The sequence below is a fragment of the Nicotiana attenuata genome, unplaced genomic scaffold (genome assembly GCF_001879085.1).
Source record: "Nicotiana attenuata strain UT unplaced genomic scaffold, NIATTr2, whole genome shotgun sequence".
Lineage (NCBI taxonomy): Eukaryota > Viridiplantae > Streptophyta > Magnoliopsida > Solanales > Solanaceae > Nicotiana > Nicotiana attenuata.
In genome coordinates this window covers 173,979-196,332 of record NW_017672101.1, presented here as the reverse complement: position 1 = coordinate 196,332, position 22,354 = coordinate 173,979, and the positions used below count along the sequence as shown (strand labels likewise).

The 22,354-nt window shown below is 40.5% G+C and overlaps 1 protein-coding gene across 1 annotated transcript; it reads left to right on the top strand.

Annotated features, from left to right (window-relative positions):
- The first annotated feature begins 15,657 nt into the window (after positions 1-15,657).
- LOC109211827 lies at positions 15,658-17,933 on the top strand. Its single transcript, XM_019375411.1, has 2 exons — positions 15,658-16,526; positions 17,313-17,933. The coding sequence occupies exons 1-2, from the start codon at positions 15,916-15,918 to the stop codon at positions 17,716-17,718; spliced, it is 1,017 nt and encodes a 338-aa protein (XP_019230956.1). The 5' UTR covers positions 15,658-15,915; the 3' UTR covers positions 17,719-17,933.
- Positions 17,934-22,354: the final 4,421 nt, after the last annotated feature.

Below are 22,354 nucleotides of genomic sequence, written 5' to 3'. Positions count from 1 at the left end.
CCGGCCGTCGATAAAACAATGGTGGAGCCACGCCCTGAGGAGTGCGTTCCCGAGAAGGGGTGTGTCCTTGATTCCGACTTCAAAGTCGAGAAGACTTCGTTGGTCCCTGTTGGTGTGAGATTATGTCGAGATATATATGCTCGATAACTGAGAGTGACCTCGAGCAGGTAAAGAAAGACTGCTATTGGGAAGATAAAGAGGTGGTGATTCTGGCCACCGAATAAGACATCACCACCCATGTGAAAGGGTTTCTGAGTGTTTACAGTTGCCCTTTCACGCTGGGCCCTATCGATCCCGTCATTATCGATTTTTGCCGCATATACTAGATAACCCTAGGTCAGATTCATCCCTCCTTTTGGCGGATTATCATTCTGCTCCGATTCTTCGCGAGCAAGGTCGAAGGAATATCTTTCACCCTCGACCATCTTATCAGGTTGTATAGCCCCCGTCTCTATCGAGGTAGGTTAATGAGGCTTCAGCATCGAGCTACCAAGGTGTTGTTCTCGAGCATAGACGAGTACAAGGACCAAGGATGGATGTGGCGGTTTGTTCGAGTGAAGACTTCCGACCTAATCCTGGCCGAGAAGATGCCATTTCCCGAGGAATGGAATATGAAGCGTAAGTACAATCCCACTTATAGCTTCCATCAATTGTTTTAATTCCTTTGCTTCTTCTCATTGACATCCCTTTCTATGATGTAGCGATCTCTTAGATGCCCGATGCAATTCCTAACCTCGAGATCTGGGCTCGAAAATTGGCTTCGACTTCTTCGTACGCTGAGCGCTCATGGCGTGATTTGGCAAGGGGCCGATGGGAGGCCAAAAATCATGGTAAGCCTCTAATCACGTATTAGATGATCTTTTCTTAAATGTTTCTTTTCATACTCACTTGATTTCCTTTCATACAGGCCTTGGAGAAAATGCAGTCATGAGGCCCCCGTCTGGGGAGGAGGAGGTTTCGCCCCCGGCCTCGAAGCCGGTGAAGGATAAGAAGAGAAAAAGGGTCTCGACCTCCGAGACTCCATAGCCTAAGAAAATTAAGGCTCGTAAGTCGAAGAAAGATATCGCCGTTCTGCCTGCGAATGTAGTTCAGCAACTAAGAGACAAGAAGAGGAAAACAAAAATGATCGCTTCGAGCTGGTGGCCCGAACGAAGAGGAGCATCGAAGCCCCAAAGGTCGCTTAGCTAGTGAGGGTCGAAGAAATTCAACCCCGAACCGAGGAGATCTCGGAAGAGGGCCCGAGCAAAGTTCCCGAGTCATCGGAGGCTGAAGATGCCTCTCGCCGAAATAAGCAATCGGAGGATATGCCTGAAGGGGCTGGCTGCGAGGCCCTTCAAAATAAAGAGATCGCCCCAACTGACTTGCTTGGGGCAATAGAAATTGGCAATTCCTCGATCCTCCCTACATTTTTTGAGGGGAAAATTCAGGAAGCCCAGGCCATGGGGACCCCCAATGTGGAAAGAGCTCACGACGTGAGTAAGGCATCAAGTCTCTTTGATGAGGCTCAACGACTTCTGAGCCGGGTAGGTCTCAGCTCTACTTAATAATATTACACTTGTATTTATTTCTTCTTGCCTAATTTCCTTTCTTTCTACATAGGCATTGACACTTCATTCGAATGCATTTTCTAAATCTCGGGTAGAGCTGAGCCAATGTGAGGCCGATCTTCAAAGGCTCACGGAGGAGAGAAATGCCCTCAAACTTTTTCAGCGGCAAAAAGAAGAGGAGATCAAGGACCTCCGAGCCGAATTGGCCACAGCTCATAAAGAGCAGACCACCTGATTAAGCAGGTAATGAAATTTTTTAGAAGTTCAATGTATCAATTCGGGGACGATGACTAATACTTCGATCCTTCAAGTTCAACAGTAGGCCAAAAATATCGAACAACTCAGTGAGGAGGCCAATATGATGACGGCAGAGACTTTGGGGTGGAAAAAAAACATGGACCGCCTTGCCTCGGAGAAAGATGCTACTCGAGCCGAACTGTCATTGGCCAAACGTCAACTCCAAAGCATAAAAGCAGAAATCTCAACCCAAGCTAAGAAAATTGAGGAGCTCGAGGCTCGGTTGACCACCGAACTTGCAAAAGCTACATCTGAGGCAGAAAAAGTAAAGGCTGACGCGGAGGCGATCGTGGCCGTCTACCGAGCAGATGCTGAAACTGCTCAAGCTCGAGCAAAGGAAGTTGCTGATATCGCTCAGACTCGAGCATACTGTGCTGCCTAGCACGCCAAGTACCAGTCTCGAAGAGAGACTCTTGAGGAGATTCATGCTCGTGGCTTTAACCTTGCTGTCGAGATCGAGAACGGGAAAGAACTCAAGGCTGGAGCCAAAGCGTTGCTTTCTTCCGATGATGATGATTCCGGGAGCGTGAATGGATCCGAGAGCGGAGGGGATTCCGATGGCGAAAGTGTAGCTCCCGAGGAAAATTTGGCACTTAGAATTTTTTCTTTTTCAAAATTTTTGTGTAGGATCCTAACAGATCCATGTAAATATTTTTCATATATAAAAGATCACTTTTCTCTTTGATTTGTCTTTGTTTAAATTTCCGCCTCGTACAAATTCTATTTTAACCATGTCTTGAAAGTTTTCATAGTTATGAGGCTTGGGCAATTTGATCGAAGCCGGACTAGTGTAGTCTTTATAATCAAGCGAGTATTTTCTCGAACTCGAAGTAGGATGACCCTTAGGTTTTAGTTGAGTGAGGATGACTTCTCGAACTCAAAAATAAAATGGCCCTTAGGCTGCTGAATTAGGCCGATATGGCCTCAGAAAGAATGTCTTTTCTCCCTTTTCGGCTTAAAAAGTTAATCACATAAAAATTTGTTATGCCTTAGCACGGGATAAATCTGTACCCATTAGGATCTTTGAGGGTTAGTGTTATCGAAACCCTTTACTTTGTTATGACTTAGCATAAGTTTGTTCGAGAGTTCGAACAATTTGGTACCTCTTAAGGTTTTTGAGGGTTGATGTTATCCGAACCCTTTGTAATTTTACCGAGGGTAGCCTTTTTAACGGGTTTTGAAAAATATTAGAAGGCCTGTCTTATTACAGAATTCGGACGTCTCCGAACCGTGTTAGTTTGGCCGTAGCCTTTAATTTGAGATTCGCCTCTTGGGCTTGTTTCTCAATTATACTTCGAACTTGTTCGAAGTGTCAGTCCCCGAGTAGGGTGGCCGTGGCCTACAAAAATGAGGGTTGCCTTTTTAAGGTCATGTGATCTCGAGATTTTAGTAGTTTGACTACATGGATTTTTTGGATGGCAGTCCCCGAGTACGGGGTAAGTTGTTCGAACTTCAGTTGTGATCGACCATTAAGCCTGTTTCCACAACAGACCAAAAGTAAGAAATTGTAAAGTAAAATTTTCTCTAAGGCATGATATATTTGGCAAGGAAAAATACTTCTCTCAATAGATTGTACATGCGTACATGTTTTTCGTTAGGGCTCGAGTAATCTACATAGGCACTGTTTGTTTGACCGTTTGGCCCTTACAAAGTTTTACCTATCGAGACCCTGTTGACACGAAGTACCTTCCTTGTAACAAAGTTAACATCCGAAGGTGATGCCCCCCAGCATTCGAGGTTAATTGTAAAGAAGCCTCGGATACTGTTGAATCGCCACAAGGTAGCACAAATAATGGTTGCCTCGTTAAAAACCTCGCCGGAAAAACCCATTTGGGATAAAACCCGGTCAAAGGGAAAATGAGTGAAACGCGTGCTTTCAAACCTTAGGATTTTTGTGTTGAAGAATTCCTCGATGCCTGCGATCAAACACATGCAATTGGTTAGTATAAAATATAAAGGAAAATGGAGAAGGTTGTACCTTAGCAGTAATACCTTTTGAGGAGCGATACGTTCCAGTTGTTTGGTAATTGCTCGCCATCCATTGTGCCAAGTTTGTAGGATCCTTTTCCGATGATATCGAGGACCTGGTATGGTCCTTCTCAATTCGGGCCAAGTTTTCCTTCGTTTGGGTCTTGAGTATTGAGTGTGACCTTTCTCAGAACTAAGTCCCCCATTTTAAAGTATTGAAGATCGGCTCTTCGATTGTAGTACTTTTCGATCCGCTATTTCTGTGCAGCCATTCAAACGAGGGCGGCTTCATGTCTTTCATCTAGCAATTTGAGGCTCGTATTTATAGCCTCGTGATTCGACTCATCCGTTACCGAAACCTGAAGCTAGGTTCCCCGACTTTGACTAGGATCAGAGCTTTGACACCATAGACTAAAGAGAATGGTGTTGCCCCCGTACTGGATTTCGACGTTGCTAGATATTCCCAAAGGACCTCGTGCAATATTTCTCTCCATTTTCCTTTGGCTTCGTTCAATATTTTATTCAGATTTTGGATGACGGTCTTGTTTGTTGATTTGGCCTGTCCGTTCCCACTAGGATGATACGACGTTGACAGGATCCTTTTTATTTGTGATCTTCGGAAAACTTTGTCACTTTTCTGCCAACAAATTGTTTTCCATTATCGCATACGATCTCGGCAGGCATTCCGAATCGGCATATAATATGGTCCCAGATGAAGTCTATGACTTCGTTTTCTCTGATTTTCTCGAAGGCCTGTGCTTCAAACCACTTAGTAAAATAATCAGTCATAAACAAAATGAATTTAGTTTTACCCGGGGCTGATGGTAGGGGGCCGACGATATCCATCCCTCATTTCGTGAACGGCCATGGGGATAGTACTGAGTGGGGTTGCTCTCCGAGCTGGTGGATCATCGGCGCATACCTTTGTCATTTGTTGCATTTTCGACCAAATTCTTTAGTGTCTTTTTCCGTATCGACCTAATAGTATCCTGCTCTGATGACTTTGTGAACCACTGACTCGGCACCGGAATGGTTTCCGCAAGTGCCCTCGTGAATTTCTCGTAGAACATAGTCGGTGTCTCCTGGTCCCAAACATTTTGCAAATGGTCCATCAAATGTTCTCCTATATAGTGTTCCATCTTCGGCCAAAGTGAACCGTGCGGCCTTAGTGCGTTGAGTCCTTGATTCTTTAGGATCCGATAAAAGCTTCCCGTTCTTTAGGTATTCGATGTACTTATTCCTCCAATACCAGGTTAGACTTGTGGAGTTTATCTCAGTGTGTCCTTCTTCGATCACTGACCTCGAAAGTTGTACGACAGTCCCCGAGCTAAGCTCATCATCTTCGATCGACGACCCCAAATTTGCAAGTGCACCAGCCTCGCTATTTTGTTCTCGAGGTGCGTGTTGTGGCGTCCATTCCTTGAATTGATGAAGAGACACCTGTAATTTGTCTAAGTACCTCTGCATTTGATCTTCCCGAACCTCGAAAGTTCTGTTGACTTGATTTACCACAAGTTGGAGTCAGATTTGGCCTTGATGACCTCCGCTCCCAAGCTCTTAGCTAGCTCGAGACCTGCAATCATGGCCTCATACTCGGCCTCATTGTTAGTCAATTTCGAAGTTTTGATAGACTGTCTGATTGTATTTCCTGTGGGTGGCTTTAAAATGATGTCTAGCCCGGACCCCTTCACGTTCGAAGCTCCGTCCGTGAAGAGGGTCGACACCCCCGATGATGTACCCAATTTTAATAATAGTTCATTTTCAACCTCGGGTATGAGGGCTGGCGTGAAGTTGGCCATGAAGTCAGCCAAGATTTGAGACTTGATGGCCGTTCGGGGTTGATACTCGATATCGTACCCGCTAATCTCGACGACCCATTTGGCCAATCGGCCCGAGAGTTCGGGCTTGTGAAAAATGTTGCAAAGGGGGTAGGTGGTTACAACACAAATTGGGTGACATTGAAAATACAGTTTTAATTTCCTATAGGCGCTTATTAAAGCAAGCGCTAATTTTTCTAAGTGTGGGTATCGGGTCTCGGCTTCACGTAAGGTCCGACTAACATAATAAACAGGAAATTGTGTACCTTGTTCTTCTCTAACTAAGACCCCACTTACCGCTATCTCCGAGACCACTAAGTATAAAAGTTCCTCCAAAGCCTGTTAGCATTCCGGGGTCCATGCGAAATTGCTCTTTTTCTTAAGTAGTGAGAAGAACCGGTGGCTCCTATCTGAGGACCTTGAAATAAATCAACCTATGGCGGCTATACGTCCTGTTAACCTTTGTACAACCTTGACATTGTCAACAATTGTGATGTCTTCGATTGCCTTGATTTTATCGGGGTTGATTTCGATCTCCCGATTTGACACCATAAAGCCGAGGAACTTGCCCGAGCCGACCCCAAATACACATTTCTCCGGGTTAAGCTTCATTTTATACTTTCTCAATATGTCGAGTGTCTCCTGTAAATATTTCAAATGGTCCTCTACTCGCAGGGACTTAACTAGCATATTGTCAATATAAACCTCCATTGATTTACCTATTTGCTCTTGGAACATTCGATTTACTAGGCGTTGATAAGTAGCACCAGCATTTTTTAGTCCAAACAACATTACATTATTGCAATAGGTGTCGTACTTGGTGATGAACGAAGTCTTTTCCTGATCCTCTGGGTTCATCTGTATTTGATTGTACCCGGAGTAGGCATCGAGAAAACTAAGGATCTAGTGGCCGGCCGTGGCATCGATCATGCGATTGAATATTCGGCAAAGGAAAAGAATCTTTAGGGCATACCTTGTATAAATCTTTATAGTCTACGCACATTCTAAGTTTGTTTTCCTTTTTAGGGACTACAACTACGTTTGCTAACCATTCGGGATATTTTACCTCCCGAATGGATCCTATATTGAGAAGTTATGTTACCTGGTCCTTAATGAATGCATGTTTTACCTCGAACTGAGGTCTTATTTTTTGTTTCACCGGGTGGAACTTCGGGTCCAAGCTCAGTCGATACGTAGTGATCTCCGCTGGGATCCCTGTCATATCTAGGTGGGACCAAGCAAAACAATCCATGTTATTTAAAAGGAATTGAACGAGTTTTTTCCTGAGCTCGGGAGTTAACCCCGTGCCCAGGTATACCTTTCGATCGGGCAGATGCTCGATTAGTATGATTTATTTCAGCTCTTTGACCGTCAACTTGATTGCATAGGAATCATCGAGGATTATGAAGGTTCGAGGTATCATATAATCATCATCCTCGAAGGTTTCCTGCTCATCTGATCGGGCCGAGGCCGGTGACTGTGGTTGCTATTTGACCTCCTTCGACTCCGATCCCTTTGTTGACGATAACGTCGATACTTGTATTACCTCATCAATTGCAAACATTTCTTTGGCGATGGTTTGTTCACCATACACCGTTTTGATTCCTTTCAATGTTGGGAATTTCAAGACTTGACGAAGCGTCGAGGGTACTGTTCTCATATTATGAATCCAAGGTTTTCCAAGTAGCGCGTTGTATCTCATGTCTCCCTCGATCACGTGGAATTTTGTTTCTTGGATGGTTCCGGCCACATTTACTGGCAGAATGATTTCCCCTTTGGTGGTTTCACTATCCATATTGAAGCCTTTAAGTACCTGAGCTACGGGCACGATTTGATCTTGGAGGCCGAGTTGCTCTACGACCCTTGATCGAATAATGTTTTCCGAGCTACCCGGATCAATCAACACACGTTTAACTTGAATTTTATTCATAAGTATAGATATTACCAGTGCGTCGTTGTGTGGTTGTTTGATCCCTTCTGCGTCCTCGTCATTGAAATTTTTCTGCTAAGTAGTCCCGAGTTCTCTTCTCCCTTGTGATTGTCACTTTGGTGTGTTTGAATACCGGTTCTTGAGGGATATCGACCCTACCAACGATCATGTGAGTTACGTGTTGTGGCTCTTCCTGCTCGTTCTGCCTGTTCAAATCTCTATTTTTGAAGTGGTTCTTAGCCCGATCACTTAAAAATTCTCGAAGGTGACCCTCATTGAATAGACGGGCTACCTCCTCCCTCAACTATTTGCAGTCTTCAGTTTTATGACCATGGGTACCATGGTATTTACACATTTGATAAGGGTTCCTTTGAGCTGGATCGGTCTGTAAGGGTCTGGGCTACATCGATGCTGAAGTTGTATTCTGACAGTCGAGGTGCCTCTTTAGGCTCGGAATCCCTATCGAAACCACTTCTGCTCATAAGCCCCTGGGAACTCTGTCCTTGATTATTCCTTCTATCATTCCGTATGGGGTTGCGTCCAGGCTCGTTATTTCTCCAATCTCCACTGTATGGCTGGTATCTATCTTTATTCGCTCGTGGTTCCCGATCGACGTCCTTTTTAACTCTGTCCATGGACCTGTTGGGATAAATCGAACCAACTAGAGTTCATAGTTGATCATCTTCGACCCTAATCTTCAATTGATACCAATTGTGTACATCGGCCCAAGTGATAGTTGGATATTCGATCAAATTTTGCTTCAACTATTGTGAAGCTATGGAGCTCCGAGTGTTGAGACCTTGCGTAAAAGCTTGAACATCTCAGTCGTCGGTGACTGAAGGAAAATCCATTCGCGCTGTCTGGAACTGAGATACAATTTCCCTGAGCATCTCGTTATCCTTTTGTCTTACTTTGAAGAGGTCCGATTTCCTTGTTGCAACTTTAATGGCTCTGGCGTGGGCTTTCACAAATGAATCTGCGAGCATAGAAAACGAATCAATAGAGTTGGGTGGTAAGTTATGATACCATATCATGGCACCCTTCGATAAAGTTTCTCCAAATTTCTTCAATAGAACAGATTCAATCTCATCATCTTCTAAGTCATTTCCCTTTATTCTGCATGTGTAAGAAGTGACGTGCTCATTAGGATCGGTGGTCCATTGTATTTGGGGATGTCTGGCATACGGAATTTCTTAGGAATGGGCTTCGAAGCCGCACTTTGAGGGAAAGGCTTCCCCACGAACTTCTTCGAATCCAAACCCTTTAGGATCAGGGGTGCTCCCGGTGTTTGGTCAAGCATCTTCATAATGGCGGGATCAGTCTCCGATTCATTGGCATTCGATTTCTCCGGTACAAGCTCGACTCTATGAACAACCTCTTGCGATGTTTCAAGCTCGATTCTGCTTGGTGCTCGATTCTGATTTTAGAGTTGTGCTATTGTAGCTTGTTGAGTTTGCAACATTTCGAATATCATTCGAAGGCTAGTTCCGCCCTCTTCACCGCTCTATGCGTTCTGATCGAACCAGGGTCGACGCCCATATTTGCATTTAGGAGACGTGCAAACTAACATCGACAGGGTCTGCGGTCAGTACTCCCTCGTGGCCAGCTTGAGGCACTTCGATCCCTGGGGCGGCTACATTACCGTTTTCTCCATGAAAATCGAGGCCGTTATCGGCGTGACTGGGTACTGCTTGCGAGTTAGACATGTTGATCCTGAAATAAAAAATAGTCACAAGAACAAGCGTAAAGTAGTGTGTGTTACGACAATTAATACCAGGCAATCACTATTATCCTTAGCCCCACGGTGGGTGCCAAACTGTTTACCCTTAAAATCGGATAACAATTAAACTTATAATGTGGTTTTAAGGATACGTGATTTCACCTAATAACAATTGATAAATGCAAAGAGTAATGATAGAAATTAACAATAATAAAAGGTGAACCAGCGTTTGAACAGAATTCAGCCCTCGAGCTTGAATACCCCGAGCTAGTTGTGCAAGAACAGTTAAAATGTAACAAGCTGATGTTCAAGAGAGTATGAATTAAAGAGAGAATATTGTATTGCTTTGATCTGCGTGAATGTAAGGTATTTAAAAAATGATTAGAACCCTCTTTATATAGTAGAGGAATCCTATCTATGGTACAATTCTAAATACGGAAGTAAATTCCATGATTAGCCTAAACGATCGCCCTTGATTTGATCTGTTCTGGGATTTCCGCCGTGATCTTCAACCAGTTACGGATATCTCGCTTTTCCGTTATCGCGCTTTGCTCGAAGTCTATTGAAGATAAAAAAAGCTCATCAATTCACAGAAGAAGGATGATTTACAGAAGAAGGATGAAGAAGAAGAACGAACGAAGAAGTCGAAGTGTGGAAGCCTGGGTTCGACTTAGAGACTTCGGACTTTACTATCCTCACCCTTATGTTTCTAAATGTGTAGGTAAATTCCTACACGTGTCAGCATCACACAACACAAGACTAGTTGATGAAGAATAGATCTCAACCGTTTGTTTTTGCTGAGTTGGTAAATAATAGAAGCTTCCTACATATGATGAGTAAATGTAGGAGAATAAAATTCTGTTAGGAGGTTATACATGTAAGCAATAAGAATAGTACAAGTGTATAGGAATATTCTTTCATTTTTCATTTATCTTACATGTAGAAATACTTGTATAAATAGGGTTGTGTACAGGAATACAATTGGAGAAAAATTTCACAAATCACTCTGTCTTTCTTTCATGGTATTAGAGCACCAGTAGCTCGATCCATTCATAATTTTCTCTCAAAATTCAATCATCACTCTCATCTTCACATCTGTTCTTCAGCAATTACAGGAACAGAAGTAACACCTACTCTCACTGCCACTGGATCTACCAGCATTTGGAGCATCCCTGATTCCAATCACCCTTACTATCTACATTCTTCTGATGCTCCAGGGATGTCTTTAGTTAGCACACCATTTGATGGAAGAGGCTTTCCAGGGTGGAGAAGATCTGTACTAATTGCAATTTCAGCCAGGAACAAGCTTGGTTTTATCAATGGATCTTGTGGTGAACCAGCTTTGAATGCTACAGAACACTCACAATGGAGCAGGTGCAACGACATGGTGACCTCTTGGTTGCTGAATTCACTCACCAAGGAGATAAGAGACAGTGTGATTTATTCTGGAACTGCAAAGGATCTCTGGATCAGCCTTGAGCCAGGTTTGGCCAATCGAGTGGAGCAAAGCTCTATCACCTATAGAAGGAGATCTCAAAGTTAGCTCAAGGAAATAGCAGCATAGCAGGGTATTTCACAACTCTAAAAAGACTTTGGGATGAGTTGGATTCTCTCAACTCACATCTGGGGTGCACTTGTGATTGTACATGTGATGGAAAGAAGAAAATTGCAAAGTTCATGGAATATCAAAGAGTTATTTAATTCCTTATGGGATTGAATGATGTTTATGCTCAATCAAGAGGAAACATATTCATGATGAGTCCACTCCCTGGTATTGATCAATCCTATTCTCTACTGTTGCAGGATGAGAGCCAAAGGGAAATATACATAAATCCTTCATACCCCCACTGATGCTGCATTATTCATGGTAGGAACACAGAACAAAACACCCCAGAGAAACAATCAGATCCAAAGAAATTGGAATCCACAACAGAAGCAAGGGAACACGCAGCAAAAATTCAAGGCAAAGAAGACTAGGTACAACCCAAATGTTACATGTTCTCACTGCATGAGGACATGCCATGCCAGGGCAGACTGCTACAGGCTCGATGGGTTTCCATGATTTCCAATTTACCAGGTCACACATCTCTCAAGGAGCAGTGAAGTCCAATGCATTGGTTCCAACAACAGAAACTGATGGACAAACAAATGGATGCATTGAAGGAAATTCAAGCAATCAGAATCATTTTTTCAGCAAAGAACAAGTCTCTGAGCTAGTAAACATAATCAAGCAAGTGCAGATTGGAAATGGAGGAAATGCAGGAACAGAGATCAATGCTAATGCAGTAGCTGGTACCATTCTTAAATACTCTGGAACATGCCTAGCTGTTTTTAACACTAACACCTGGATTATTGACTCAGGTGCCTCTGAGCACATGTGTTTTGACTCAAACATTCTTAGAACTCAGTCCATTGCCTATACCTTTGCACATAAGTTTGCCTAACTCATCAATTGTTTGTAACACATATAGGAAGGGTAAGCATTCAACCGGATATGATTCTGGAAAGGGTTCTACATGTCCCTTCTTTCAAATATAACTTATTATCAGTTCATAAGTTATGTAGCCAATTCAGTTGTTCTATCAATCTGACTTCCAACAAATGTCTATTGCAGGTCCCCTGAATGAGGAGGGGACAAGCTTTTGGTGAAGTGAGGGATGGTCTATACCTGCTCCAGCCTAGTAGTGTAGAGTCTAGGATCTTGTTCAAACAAAATGTAGTTTCAATTACAAAGGGAAGTAATTCCAGTATGTTTTCTACTAGTGTTTCTTTTTCAGCACCTGTTTTTGCTAATGCTATATCTAATGTAAGAGAATGACATGTCAGATTGGGGCACTTGCCCTTTGCAGCAATGGAAAATCTCAGTTTCATTCATTTTCCTTTAAATTTTGATTATGTGTGTGATGTATGTCCTCAAGCCAGGCAAACTAGGCTACCTTTCCCAATTAGTCAAATCAGATCTTCAAGCATATTTGATCTTATTCATATAGATACTTGGGAACCTTTTAGGACTAGTACATACAATGGATACAAGTACTTTTTAACCATAGTAGATTATTTCAGTAGAGCAACCTGGACCTTCCTCTTGAGTACTAAAAGTAATGCATTTTCAGTTTTGAAGTCTTTTCTTACTATGGTAGAGAGACAATTTAACAAGAAGGTAAAGAAGCTAAGATCTGACAATGCTTTGGAATTGGGGAAGGGGACACAAGAATCTACATTTCTGCATTCACAGGGTATACAACACGAAACATCTTGTGTAGCTACTCCACAACAAAACGGTGTTGTGGAGAGGAAATATAGACATCTTTTAGACATTGAAAGGGGTTTATTATTTCAATCAAGAGTCCCTATTCAATATTGGGGAGAATGTATATTGACTGCCACATATCTAATAAATAGATTTCCTTCAAAAGTTCTGAAAGGGAAGACACCATATGAAGTACTGTTTAAGAAGCCACCCAAGTATGACTGTCTAAGATCTTTTGGATGCTTATGTTATGCTTCCACTCTAGCTCACAATAGAGGGAAGTTTGAACCAAGAGCTAAGAGTTGTGTGTTTCTAGGTTACCCTCACAATCAAAAGGGGTATAAAGTTTTGGATATAGACAGCAAGAAAGTTTTTGTTTCTAGAGATATCAAGTTTCATGAGCATTGTTTTCCCTTCATCACATCAGTCTCACCATTTGCTTTTCCTTTCTTTCCAGCCCCTGCAGCCCAAGCAGATTCAACAGACAATGTGCCTGTTGATTCTACAATAGAACCACCTACTACTTTCACTCAGCCACCCAACACAAATCACTCAGACTCTCCTGCTACTCCTAACACTATGCCTAGAACCAATTCACACACTAGTGCTATTCCATTCTCTACTGATAGAAAGTCTCCTTTTCATTCTGTAGTTCCAAGTTTGTCTAAGAGTCCTATTCCCGCTCCATCTACTCCAATCAGAATGTCAGAAAAGATTACTCAGAAGCCTACATATTTGAATGACTATGTCTGCAACACTATCATTCTTTCTGACCTTACCTCTTCTTGTTTCATTCAACCCTCCAAGCCTAGTGTGTTTTCTTTTGGTGCTCTTTCACTCAACAGCCAAAAGGTTCTTCAAACATTGTCTACTATTTCAGAACCAAATAGTTATGCTCAAGCATCTACACATCCAGGTTGGAGGAAAGCTATGGAAGTTGAAATTGAGGCACTTGAACTTAATCACACTTGGGACATTCTGAACTTGCCACAGGGAAAGAGAGCCTTGCCTTGCAAATGGGTATATAAAGTGAAACACAATATGGAATAGTGGAGAGATTAAAAGCAAGGTTAGTAATGGGGGGGGGGGGGGACATTCAAAGGGAAGGCATAAACTATTTTGAAACATTTTCACCAGTGGTGAAAATGACTACCATCCGATATTTTTTAACAGTGGCTATAAAGAAAGGTTGGAAAGTCTCTCAATTAGATGTTAACAATGCTTTCTTACATGGGGACTTACAGGACGAAGTGTACATGAGATTTCCTGCGGGACTTCTTCCCCCTAAGCCTAATCAAATCTGTCTATTAAGTAGGTCCCTCTATGGTTTGAAGCAAGCGTCATGACAATGGTATTCTAGGCTTGCCGGAGCTCTGAGTTTCAAAGGCTACTCCAGTTCTCTCAATGATTATTCCCTATTCTATAAACAGAAAGATGCAAAGTCAAGCATTTAGGTGATATACACTATTTTTGGGAGATGGAAATTTTATGGGAAAAGCAGGGTTTCATCATCAGTCAGAGACAATTTACCTTAGAATTGCTGCAGGAGTTTGATACTTTGATTGCTCAGGAGCAGCAGTGTCTTCTCCTCTGGATCCATACTGCAAACTACAGGCAGACCAAGGGACACCATTAGAGGATCCAACTATTTATCGACATTTAGTTGGTAAATTGAACTACCTAACGAACACAAGACCAGACCTTTGTTTTGCTGTCTTGTGTTTAAGTCAGTACATGCAAAGACTATGTTCTTCACATTTTTTGAGCGGCTTTGCATGTCTTGAGATATCTGACCATTAGAGGATCCAACTATTTATCGACATTTAGTCGGTAAATTGAACTAGCTAACGAACACAATACCAGACCTTTGTTTCGCTATCTTGTGTTTAAGTCAGTACATGCAAAGACCATGTTCTTCACATTTTCAGCGGCTTTGCGTGTCTTGAGATATCTGAGAACGGATCCTTCCCAAGGGATCTTCTTATCTGCTGATCCTTCCTTTGATTTGATTGCCTTTTGTGATACCGATTGGGCGCGTGTAGAGATTCCCGTCGTTCAGTAAGTAGATTCTTTATCACTCTTGGTGGTGCTCCAATCTCTTGGAAATCGAAGAAATAAATCTCCATTTCTTTATCCTCAGCAGAAGCGGAATACAGGTCTATGAGGAGGGTGACTGTAGAAATCACTTGGTTAGTCCGTTTGCTTGCCGATCTATCAGCACCCCCACTTTTCCAGCCCCTGTTCACTCAGATAGCCAAGCCGCCATTCACATTGCTCGCAACCCCGTTTTTCATGAACGGACTAAGAACGTCGAGCTGGACTGCCATTTCGTCCGTCAGCAGTTCCTTTCTGGGCTAATCTCCCTCTCCTTTCTTCTATCGGAGCATCGGCTAGCAGATCTATTCACCAAACCCTTATCTGGGGCTTCCCACCGCCACATTTTGACCAAGTTAGGGGTCCATTCTCTCCCCTCCAACTTGAGGGGGGATGTTTAAGATAAAAAGCTCATCAATTCACAGAAGAAGGATGAAAAGAAGAAGAGACGGCGAAGAAGTTGAAGTGTGGAAGCCTGGATTCGACTTGAAGACTTTGGACATTACTATGTAATGTCCTCACCCTTATGTCTCTAAATGTGTAGGTAAATTCCTACACGTGTCAGCATCACACAGCACAAGACTAATTGATGAAGAATAAATCTCAACCGTTTGTTTTTGCTGAGTTGGTAAATAATAGCAGCTTCCTACACATGATGAGCACATGTAGGAGAATAAATTCTGTTGGGAGGTTATACATGTTAGCAATAAGAATAGTACAAGTGTTTATTTTTCATTTTTCATTTATCTTAGATGCAGAAATACTTGTATAAATAGGATTGTGTACAGTGAATACAATTGGAGAAAAATTTCACAAATCACTATCTTTCTTTCAAAGTCTGTCATATTTGGTCTCGATCTCGACATGCACTTCGATTCTCGAACTCGATACCTTGTCTTCGTGCTCTGGTCTGATCCATTACGAGGCTTACCCTCGATGCAATTACCCGATTTTAACCGTATACAATTATCTCATAGTTTAGTATATGAAAATTGACCAATTAATGTACATAAATTAAAAACCTCGTTAGCTCCTCCCTAACATAGTTTCCTATGCTTTACCCGGCCATCCCAAAATGAAAAATCTACTCAAATCTCCAAAAACCCTACTAAAAACCAAATCCAAAATGCAATCGAGTTCTCCTTACTAATCAATAAATCCTAAGTCACAAATTCTACATAATAGCTTCTCATTCTCTTCCCTGTTAACCATGAAAATGCACCTCAATAGTGTTCTAAGCTCAAACCTGTGAGCTCTGCCTCTCATTTTTCAGTACATTTTCCATCACCAAAATGGCCACTTCTTTATCCCACTCTCCGCAGCTATTGCCTTTCTCTTATATGAAGTCCTCTCACCCTTCTTTCTCATTCCCCAAGATTCCATCTTTCTTGCATCAGAACAGGCAATTTCACTTAAAGACTCAATCTTTTCCAATATTTCAAACTTTTAACCATCTGGGTCATATTCAAAAGAGAGAATTTCAATTAAAGAATCAAAATTTTCCTATATTTCAAACTTTCAACCATTTGGGTCATATTCAAAGGGTAAAAAGAGCTTGTTGTTGTGATAGTGTTCTTGAAACAATTGAAAAGGAAGAGTCTTTACTGGCTAATGAGGAAAAACCATTGAAATTCCTGTTTTGGGTGTTGTTATGGGCCTCTGTATCTATTGGTTTATTTGCAGTTTCAGGGGATGCAAAAGCTGTTACTGCTGCTGCTGACTCTATTCGGGCTTCGGGCTTTGGCGTAAAAGTTGCTACTGCTTTGAGAAGTTTAGGCTGGCCAGATGAAGCTGTTGTGTTTGCTTTGGCTACACTTCCTGTTATTGAGCTTCGTGGGGCTATTCCTGTTGGTTATTGGTTACAACTCAAACCTATTGCATTGACTGTCTTATCTATTCTTGGGTAAGTTTTACATTTTGGAAGAAAGATTGCACATTGGCTTCAGTGTCCTGATTTTAAGTCCTTGAATTGAATGTCTATTTCATCCTTAGAAGTGATTTTGCTTGCAGTTAAAAGGAGTGTTATAGTGCTGTAACTTGAATGTTACTGTTGGTACTTCAATTGTTACATAGAAATGTCTATACCAAAAAGCATTCAATTGTTAACTAATGCTAGTTGAAGTTTCATATACTGTGAAAATGATGTCGATTGATGATATTCTTTGGATAGTTTAGAATTCATAAGCTTAGTTTCTATGTAATCTTATATGAGATCAAAAGGTAGCGATTTGAGAGTACTTCATTCTGTAAAAGAGATATAACTCCAGTTCCTCGGAATCGTTAGTCAATCATATTTTCCATAGGGCCAATTGACAATTGAATCCGATTTTGACCCTTTCCAGTTATCAAGCTGGCTGTTAAAAAAAAATCAAGTTGTTTGTTGCATTTGGGAGAATATCTTTTTTGAAGGTGGTCCGTGAGAAATATGAACGAGAAGAAGATTTACCAATGACTTAATGAATATCATAGATATCTAAGTATATGTCAGATACAGTTCAAAATATTATAATTGACGAGTGAGGGACTCTATTACATTTATGCATATCTAACAAAGTCTAAGTAATAATCGAAGTCTATTAGTTATTGTTTTACATTAGTTAGAGTTCAGAAGCTACAGCGATCGTGTTAATCTTATTTGAGCGGGAAAGGAAGCTCTTGGAGTGTAACTCGTTTTCACTTTGCTTTGTAGGAACATGGTTCCTGTCCCCTTTATCGTGCTCTACTTAAAGAAGTTAGCAATTTTCCTTGCTGGAACAAACAAGTCAGCATCAAAGCTTTTGGATTTGTTGTTTGAGAGGGCAAAAGAGAAGGCAGGTCCAGTACAAGAGTTTCAATGGCTCGGTTTAATGCTCTTCGTGGCAGTTCCGTTTCCTGGAACCGGAGCTTGGACAGGAGCCATCATAGCTTCTGTCCTCGATATGCCTTTCTGGTCTGCTGTTTCAGCAAACTTTGTTGGTGTCGTCTTGGCTGGACTTCTGGTAAACTTGTTGGTGAATCTTGGACTCAAGTACGCTATTATAACCGGTGTAATACTGTTCATTATTTCGACATTCATGTGGAGTATCCTTCGAAGTCTTAAGAAATCACTGAGCTAATCAAACTGATATCAAATCCTGTTGAAGTTTTGAGATGATCAGTATAACCCATTATGGATAAAACAGTAAGGAAGAAGAGAAAGAGAAGTGTTTTTCTTTCTTTAATCGATCAATATTACAACTTTTCCTTCACATGTATATTGCTATTATTTGTATTGGGCACCATCATATCATCTCATCTGATCAATCAAGAATACTTCAACTGGATAAATTCACTTCTCTCACATAATTCTTCTGATTATGCATTTTCCTCTTTACTTTCTATATGCCTATGTATGCAATGATAGTGATGGAGTACTTTAAGATCAACAGAATTCTAAAGCCTGTGGAAACAGACTCTTGCAGAAATGCAGGGTAAGGCTGCGTACAATAAATCCTTGCGGTCCGGTCCTTCCCCGGACCCCGTGCATAGCGGGAGCTTAGTGCATCGGGCTGCCATTTAGAATTCTAAAACCCCGGAACCGATCGTTTACTCCATATTGTGTCTGTGGCAGTGGCTTGCTTTTTTAGTTGGATCATTTTACAGAAATCCTATATGTCTTCCATGAAGAAATGATGATAGACTTTCTAATAGAGACAGAACTCGTAGGTTATGTTTATTATGGATTGCAAAATGATTGAACAAACATGTAGATTGTTTTGGGGATTATTCAGGGATAAAAGATTGCAGCACAACATAGTGATGAAATGCTTTGTCCGATAAACTACTGCAGATGGAAATCTCACACAACCCGCTGTATGTATGTTCTTTATATGTATCATTACTTTAAACTGAATCAAGGACCTGATACAAGAGGCGGAGCCACAGTGTCGGCTACAGATTTGGCATAACCCAATATCTTTGGTTCAAATCATGTATTTGTCTAAAAAATTCATTAAATGTATACAAATTATTAATTTAGAACCCAGAAACTTAAAAGGATTAGGATCCCGAACCCATAAGCTTGAAATCCTCGTTCGCCTCTGCTGATACAAGCCACCTTTGTACTAATAGTTGCTTGTGTGTTGAGTCTTGGGGCAATGACTGAGGGTTGGTTTTCTAGAGAAGGATTAACTTAGTTAGCTTTAAGGTAAAAAAAGCTGAGCTCAGTATCCTTTTTCCTGTTCCTCTGTGAAGAGGTTTTTGGAAGATTCATTTAGGCAAGAAATGCTTGTTATGTCATGTTTGTTGAACTAAATGCTTCATAATGGGATCTATTATGTGACAGTTTTCCCTTTGAATAGTGTATTTTGAAGTAGCAAAATATTATGAGATGTTCTTTCCAGTACTGAGCCAACTTCACCACCTCTCACCTCATTGTTATAGCTAAAGTTTTGTAGATTTTTAGTGTCAATTGTACATTTCACCTTGAAAAAAGTTTATGTAAAAGAATTTTTCAGTGTAATATTTATCAGATTTGACTATTTTGCATTTATTGGAAGTAAGACTGATCAATTGAAGATTTACTACCCTTTTTACTCTTTAGTTTTGAGGGATGGAAGGTGTAACCTTTGGGGGAGGGAATCAACTTATCAATTAAATTGATTGGTGGAAAAATGACACTGTATAGCCGCTGTAAAAATAATAGCAAAAACAATATATAAAATTTGTATATTTATATACATTTTGTATGTTATATACAAAAATTATATAAATTTTATACACTTTTTGGCTGCTAGATATAATTAGTTTCTGGTGCGGGCTAAAGGTAATAATACCCCTTAATTGATTGGTTTGGGACATATTTGGGCCTAGGCCTTGTTCAGTGACTTCTCTTCTACTAGTAGCATGGGGAGAAATTCAAAAATAGCTAGATTTACCACTGGTCGTTGAAAAATAGCCAAGTTTCAAAAGTCATCGAAATTTAGCCACTTTAAATCTGAGAGAAAACACTGTTCAAAATCCGGAAAAATACGCCCGCAAATTTTACGGGAGTTCCAGGATAACTATGCTGGAACTCCCGCAAATTTTACGGGAGTTCAAGCATAATTATGCTGGAACTCCCGCAAATTTTACGGGAGTTAAATTTGCGGGAGTTCCAGCAAGTATAATTGTCCAGTATAATATACTGGAGTTTGGAGCACTGGTGCTCCAGTCTCCCGCAAATTTTACAGGAGTTAGCAAAGTATACCGGTCCAGCATAATATGCTGGAGTTCGTACACAAATGCACCAGAACTCCCGTATATTATACTGGACCGGTCCCTGTTGCAGCAAAATAGTGGCTATTTTTCATTGACTTGGTAAACGCTGGCTATTTTTCATTGACCAGTGTGAAAACTGGCTATACCATGATATTTTAACAGTAGCATGACTGCATGAGTTAAGTACCTCTCCTAAAAGATTTTGGGCCAGTGAAATGTTCTACTTTGCAAAAACCGCATGAAATTCAAAAATAGCCAGATTTACAAGTGGTTGTTTAAAAATAGTCACAGCTTCAAAAGTAATCGAAGTTTAGCCACTTTTCATGTAAAGATAAACCTGAACGAAAACACCATTCAAAATTCGAAAAATACTCCAGCATAATATACTGGACTTCCGGCATAATATACCAGTCCAGCATAATATGCTGGAAGTTCATACACAGGTGCTCCAATCCAGTATATTATGCTGGAACTTTCCGCGTGTTGGAGTTCCAGCATAATATGCTGGAAGTTCATACACAGGTGTACCGATCTCCAGTATATTATGCTGGAATTTTCCGTGTTGCAGCAAAATAGTGGCTATTTTTCCATGATTTTGCAAACGCTGAATATTTTTGAATGACTAATCCGAAAACTGGCTAGCCCATGCTATTTTTACGCAAAAATTGGATGGATGTGTATCTAAATGAAGCCTAAAAAATTGTTGATTGGGCTCAATATTGCTTTACAAAAAGAAGAGTTTCTTGGTTCTATATTTCTGTTTATCATTTCCTTTTTGTCTGAGAGGCATTGAAGAGTCAGATTTAAATCTTTCATTCTTCCCCCAATTAGAAAACTTGTCGTAACACATGCGAGTCTGAAGAAGCAAGTCCGATCATTTAACTTTAAACTTTTGATAAGCTTGCGTGGCATATTTGAGTAAAAATGGCGTGTAGTAGCCACTAATTAAGGGAGTCTTTAATTTTTATCCACTAATTATAATGCTCAGAAAAAATAGCCACTACTAATAGGAAAAAGACAGTTTTACCCTTTCTTCTATTCTTATATTCCCAAACCCTTGTTTTATAGAAGAGGGAAAATTTGAGAGAGAGCGAATATTTCAGGGCTTTCGTGTGTTCTCAGCATCTGTATCATCCTCGCATGCAAACGAGCTGCAGATAATCTTTCTCCTTCTTCATCTTCGTCGTTAATCTTCTCTGCATCGAACTATTGACTGGTAATTTTTTTTTCTTTTATGCATTTTTGTTTTTGTATATGTGTAATCGCGATCGATGATGTGTCAAGTATGTGTGAAATTTAAAAAATAATCATTATAAGTTGATTCAGTGTCTGTGTTGAAATGTGAAATGTGTTTGTTGTTATCGCGTATTTTTGTGACACTGTTTTTGAGAACTTTTTGGTATTGAAATGTGAGATGTGTTTGATTATATAAGGACATTTCATAAAAATAGTCGTAGGAATTCATAAGCTAACTGTGTTTATTAATTTTTAGTTAACTGTGTTCATAAAAGATAAGGACCAAACAACATTAACTTTTGAACTTGGAACTCAAAGTTAAGGACTGAGTGTCCTTAACTTTTTAACTTGAAACATGAAGTTAAGGACCAAGTGTCCTTAACTTTGGAACTTGAAAGTTGAAGTTAAGGACCTAGTGTCCTTAACTTTTTGAACTTGAAAGTATATGTTAAGGACTGCCTATTCTTACCTCTTTAACTTGTAATTCTGAGTTAAGGACCAAGTGTTCTTAACTTTTGAACTTGTACGTCAAAGTTCAGGACTAAGTGTCCTTAACTTTTGAACTTGGAATTCAAAGTTAAGGACCATGTGTCCATTAGTTTTGAACTTGAAACTTGAAGTTCAGGACCAAGTGTCCTTAACTTTTCAACATGAAACTATAAGTTAATGACTTCCTGTCCTTAACTTTTTAACTTGAAACTTGAAGTTAAGGACCAAGTGTCCTTAACTTTTGAACTCCAACTTTGAAGTTCAGGACCTATTGTCCTTAACTTTTTAACCTGAAACTTTAAGTTAAGGACTGCTTGTCCTTAACTTTTTTACTTGAAACTTGAAGTTAAGGACCAAGTCCCTCCAATTAAATGTAAGTCCTAATCTTTATTTTCTTTTTCCTTCTTTGTAGTGTGATAATAGAAGGAGATCGTATGTTTGAGTTTGATGTTTGGCGTAATTTTCTGGTCTATTGGAAAGGAGATTAACAGTACAAGGAAACAATCAAAAGTTTTTTGTCAAACAGGCAGTGGAAAAAGTTGAGGGATGGTATTTTCGGAAACTTCTTCCGATTACAAAGTGTGAAGTTCTGTGGTAAACTTATTCACTGCGTATTGCTTTCAGAAATTGTAAATAATGACCCTGATTCGATGACATTAAATGTTTTTAACCGTGAAATTAAGTTTACACATGACGCATTTCATATAATTACTGGTTTGAAGTGTTATTCCTCATCGGACGTCAAAGGTTTACATGAAAAAGGGAATAGGCTTTCGAAGTCTATTTCCC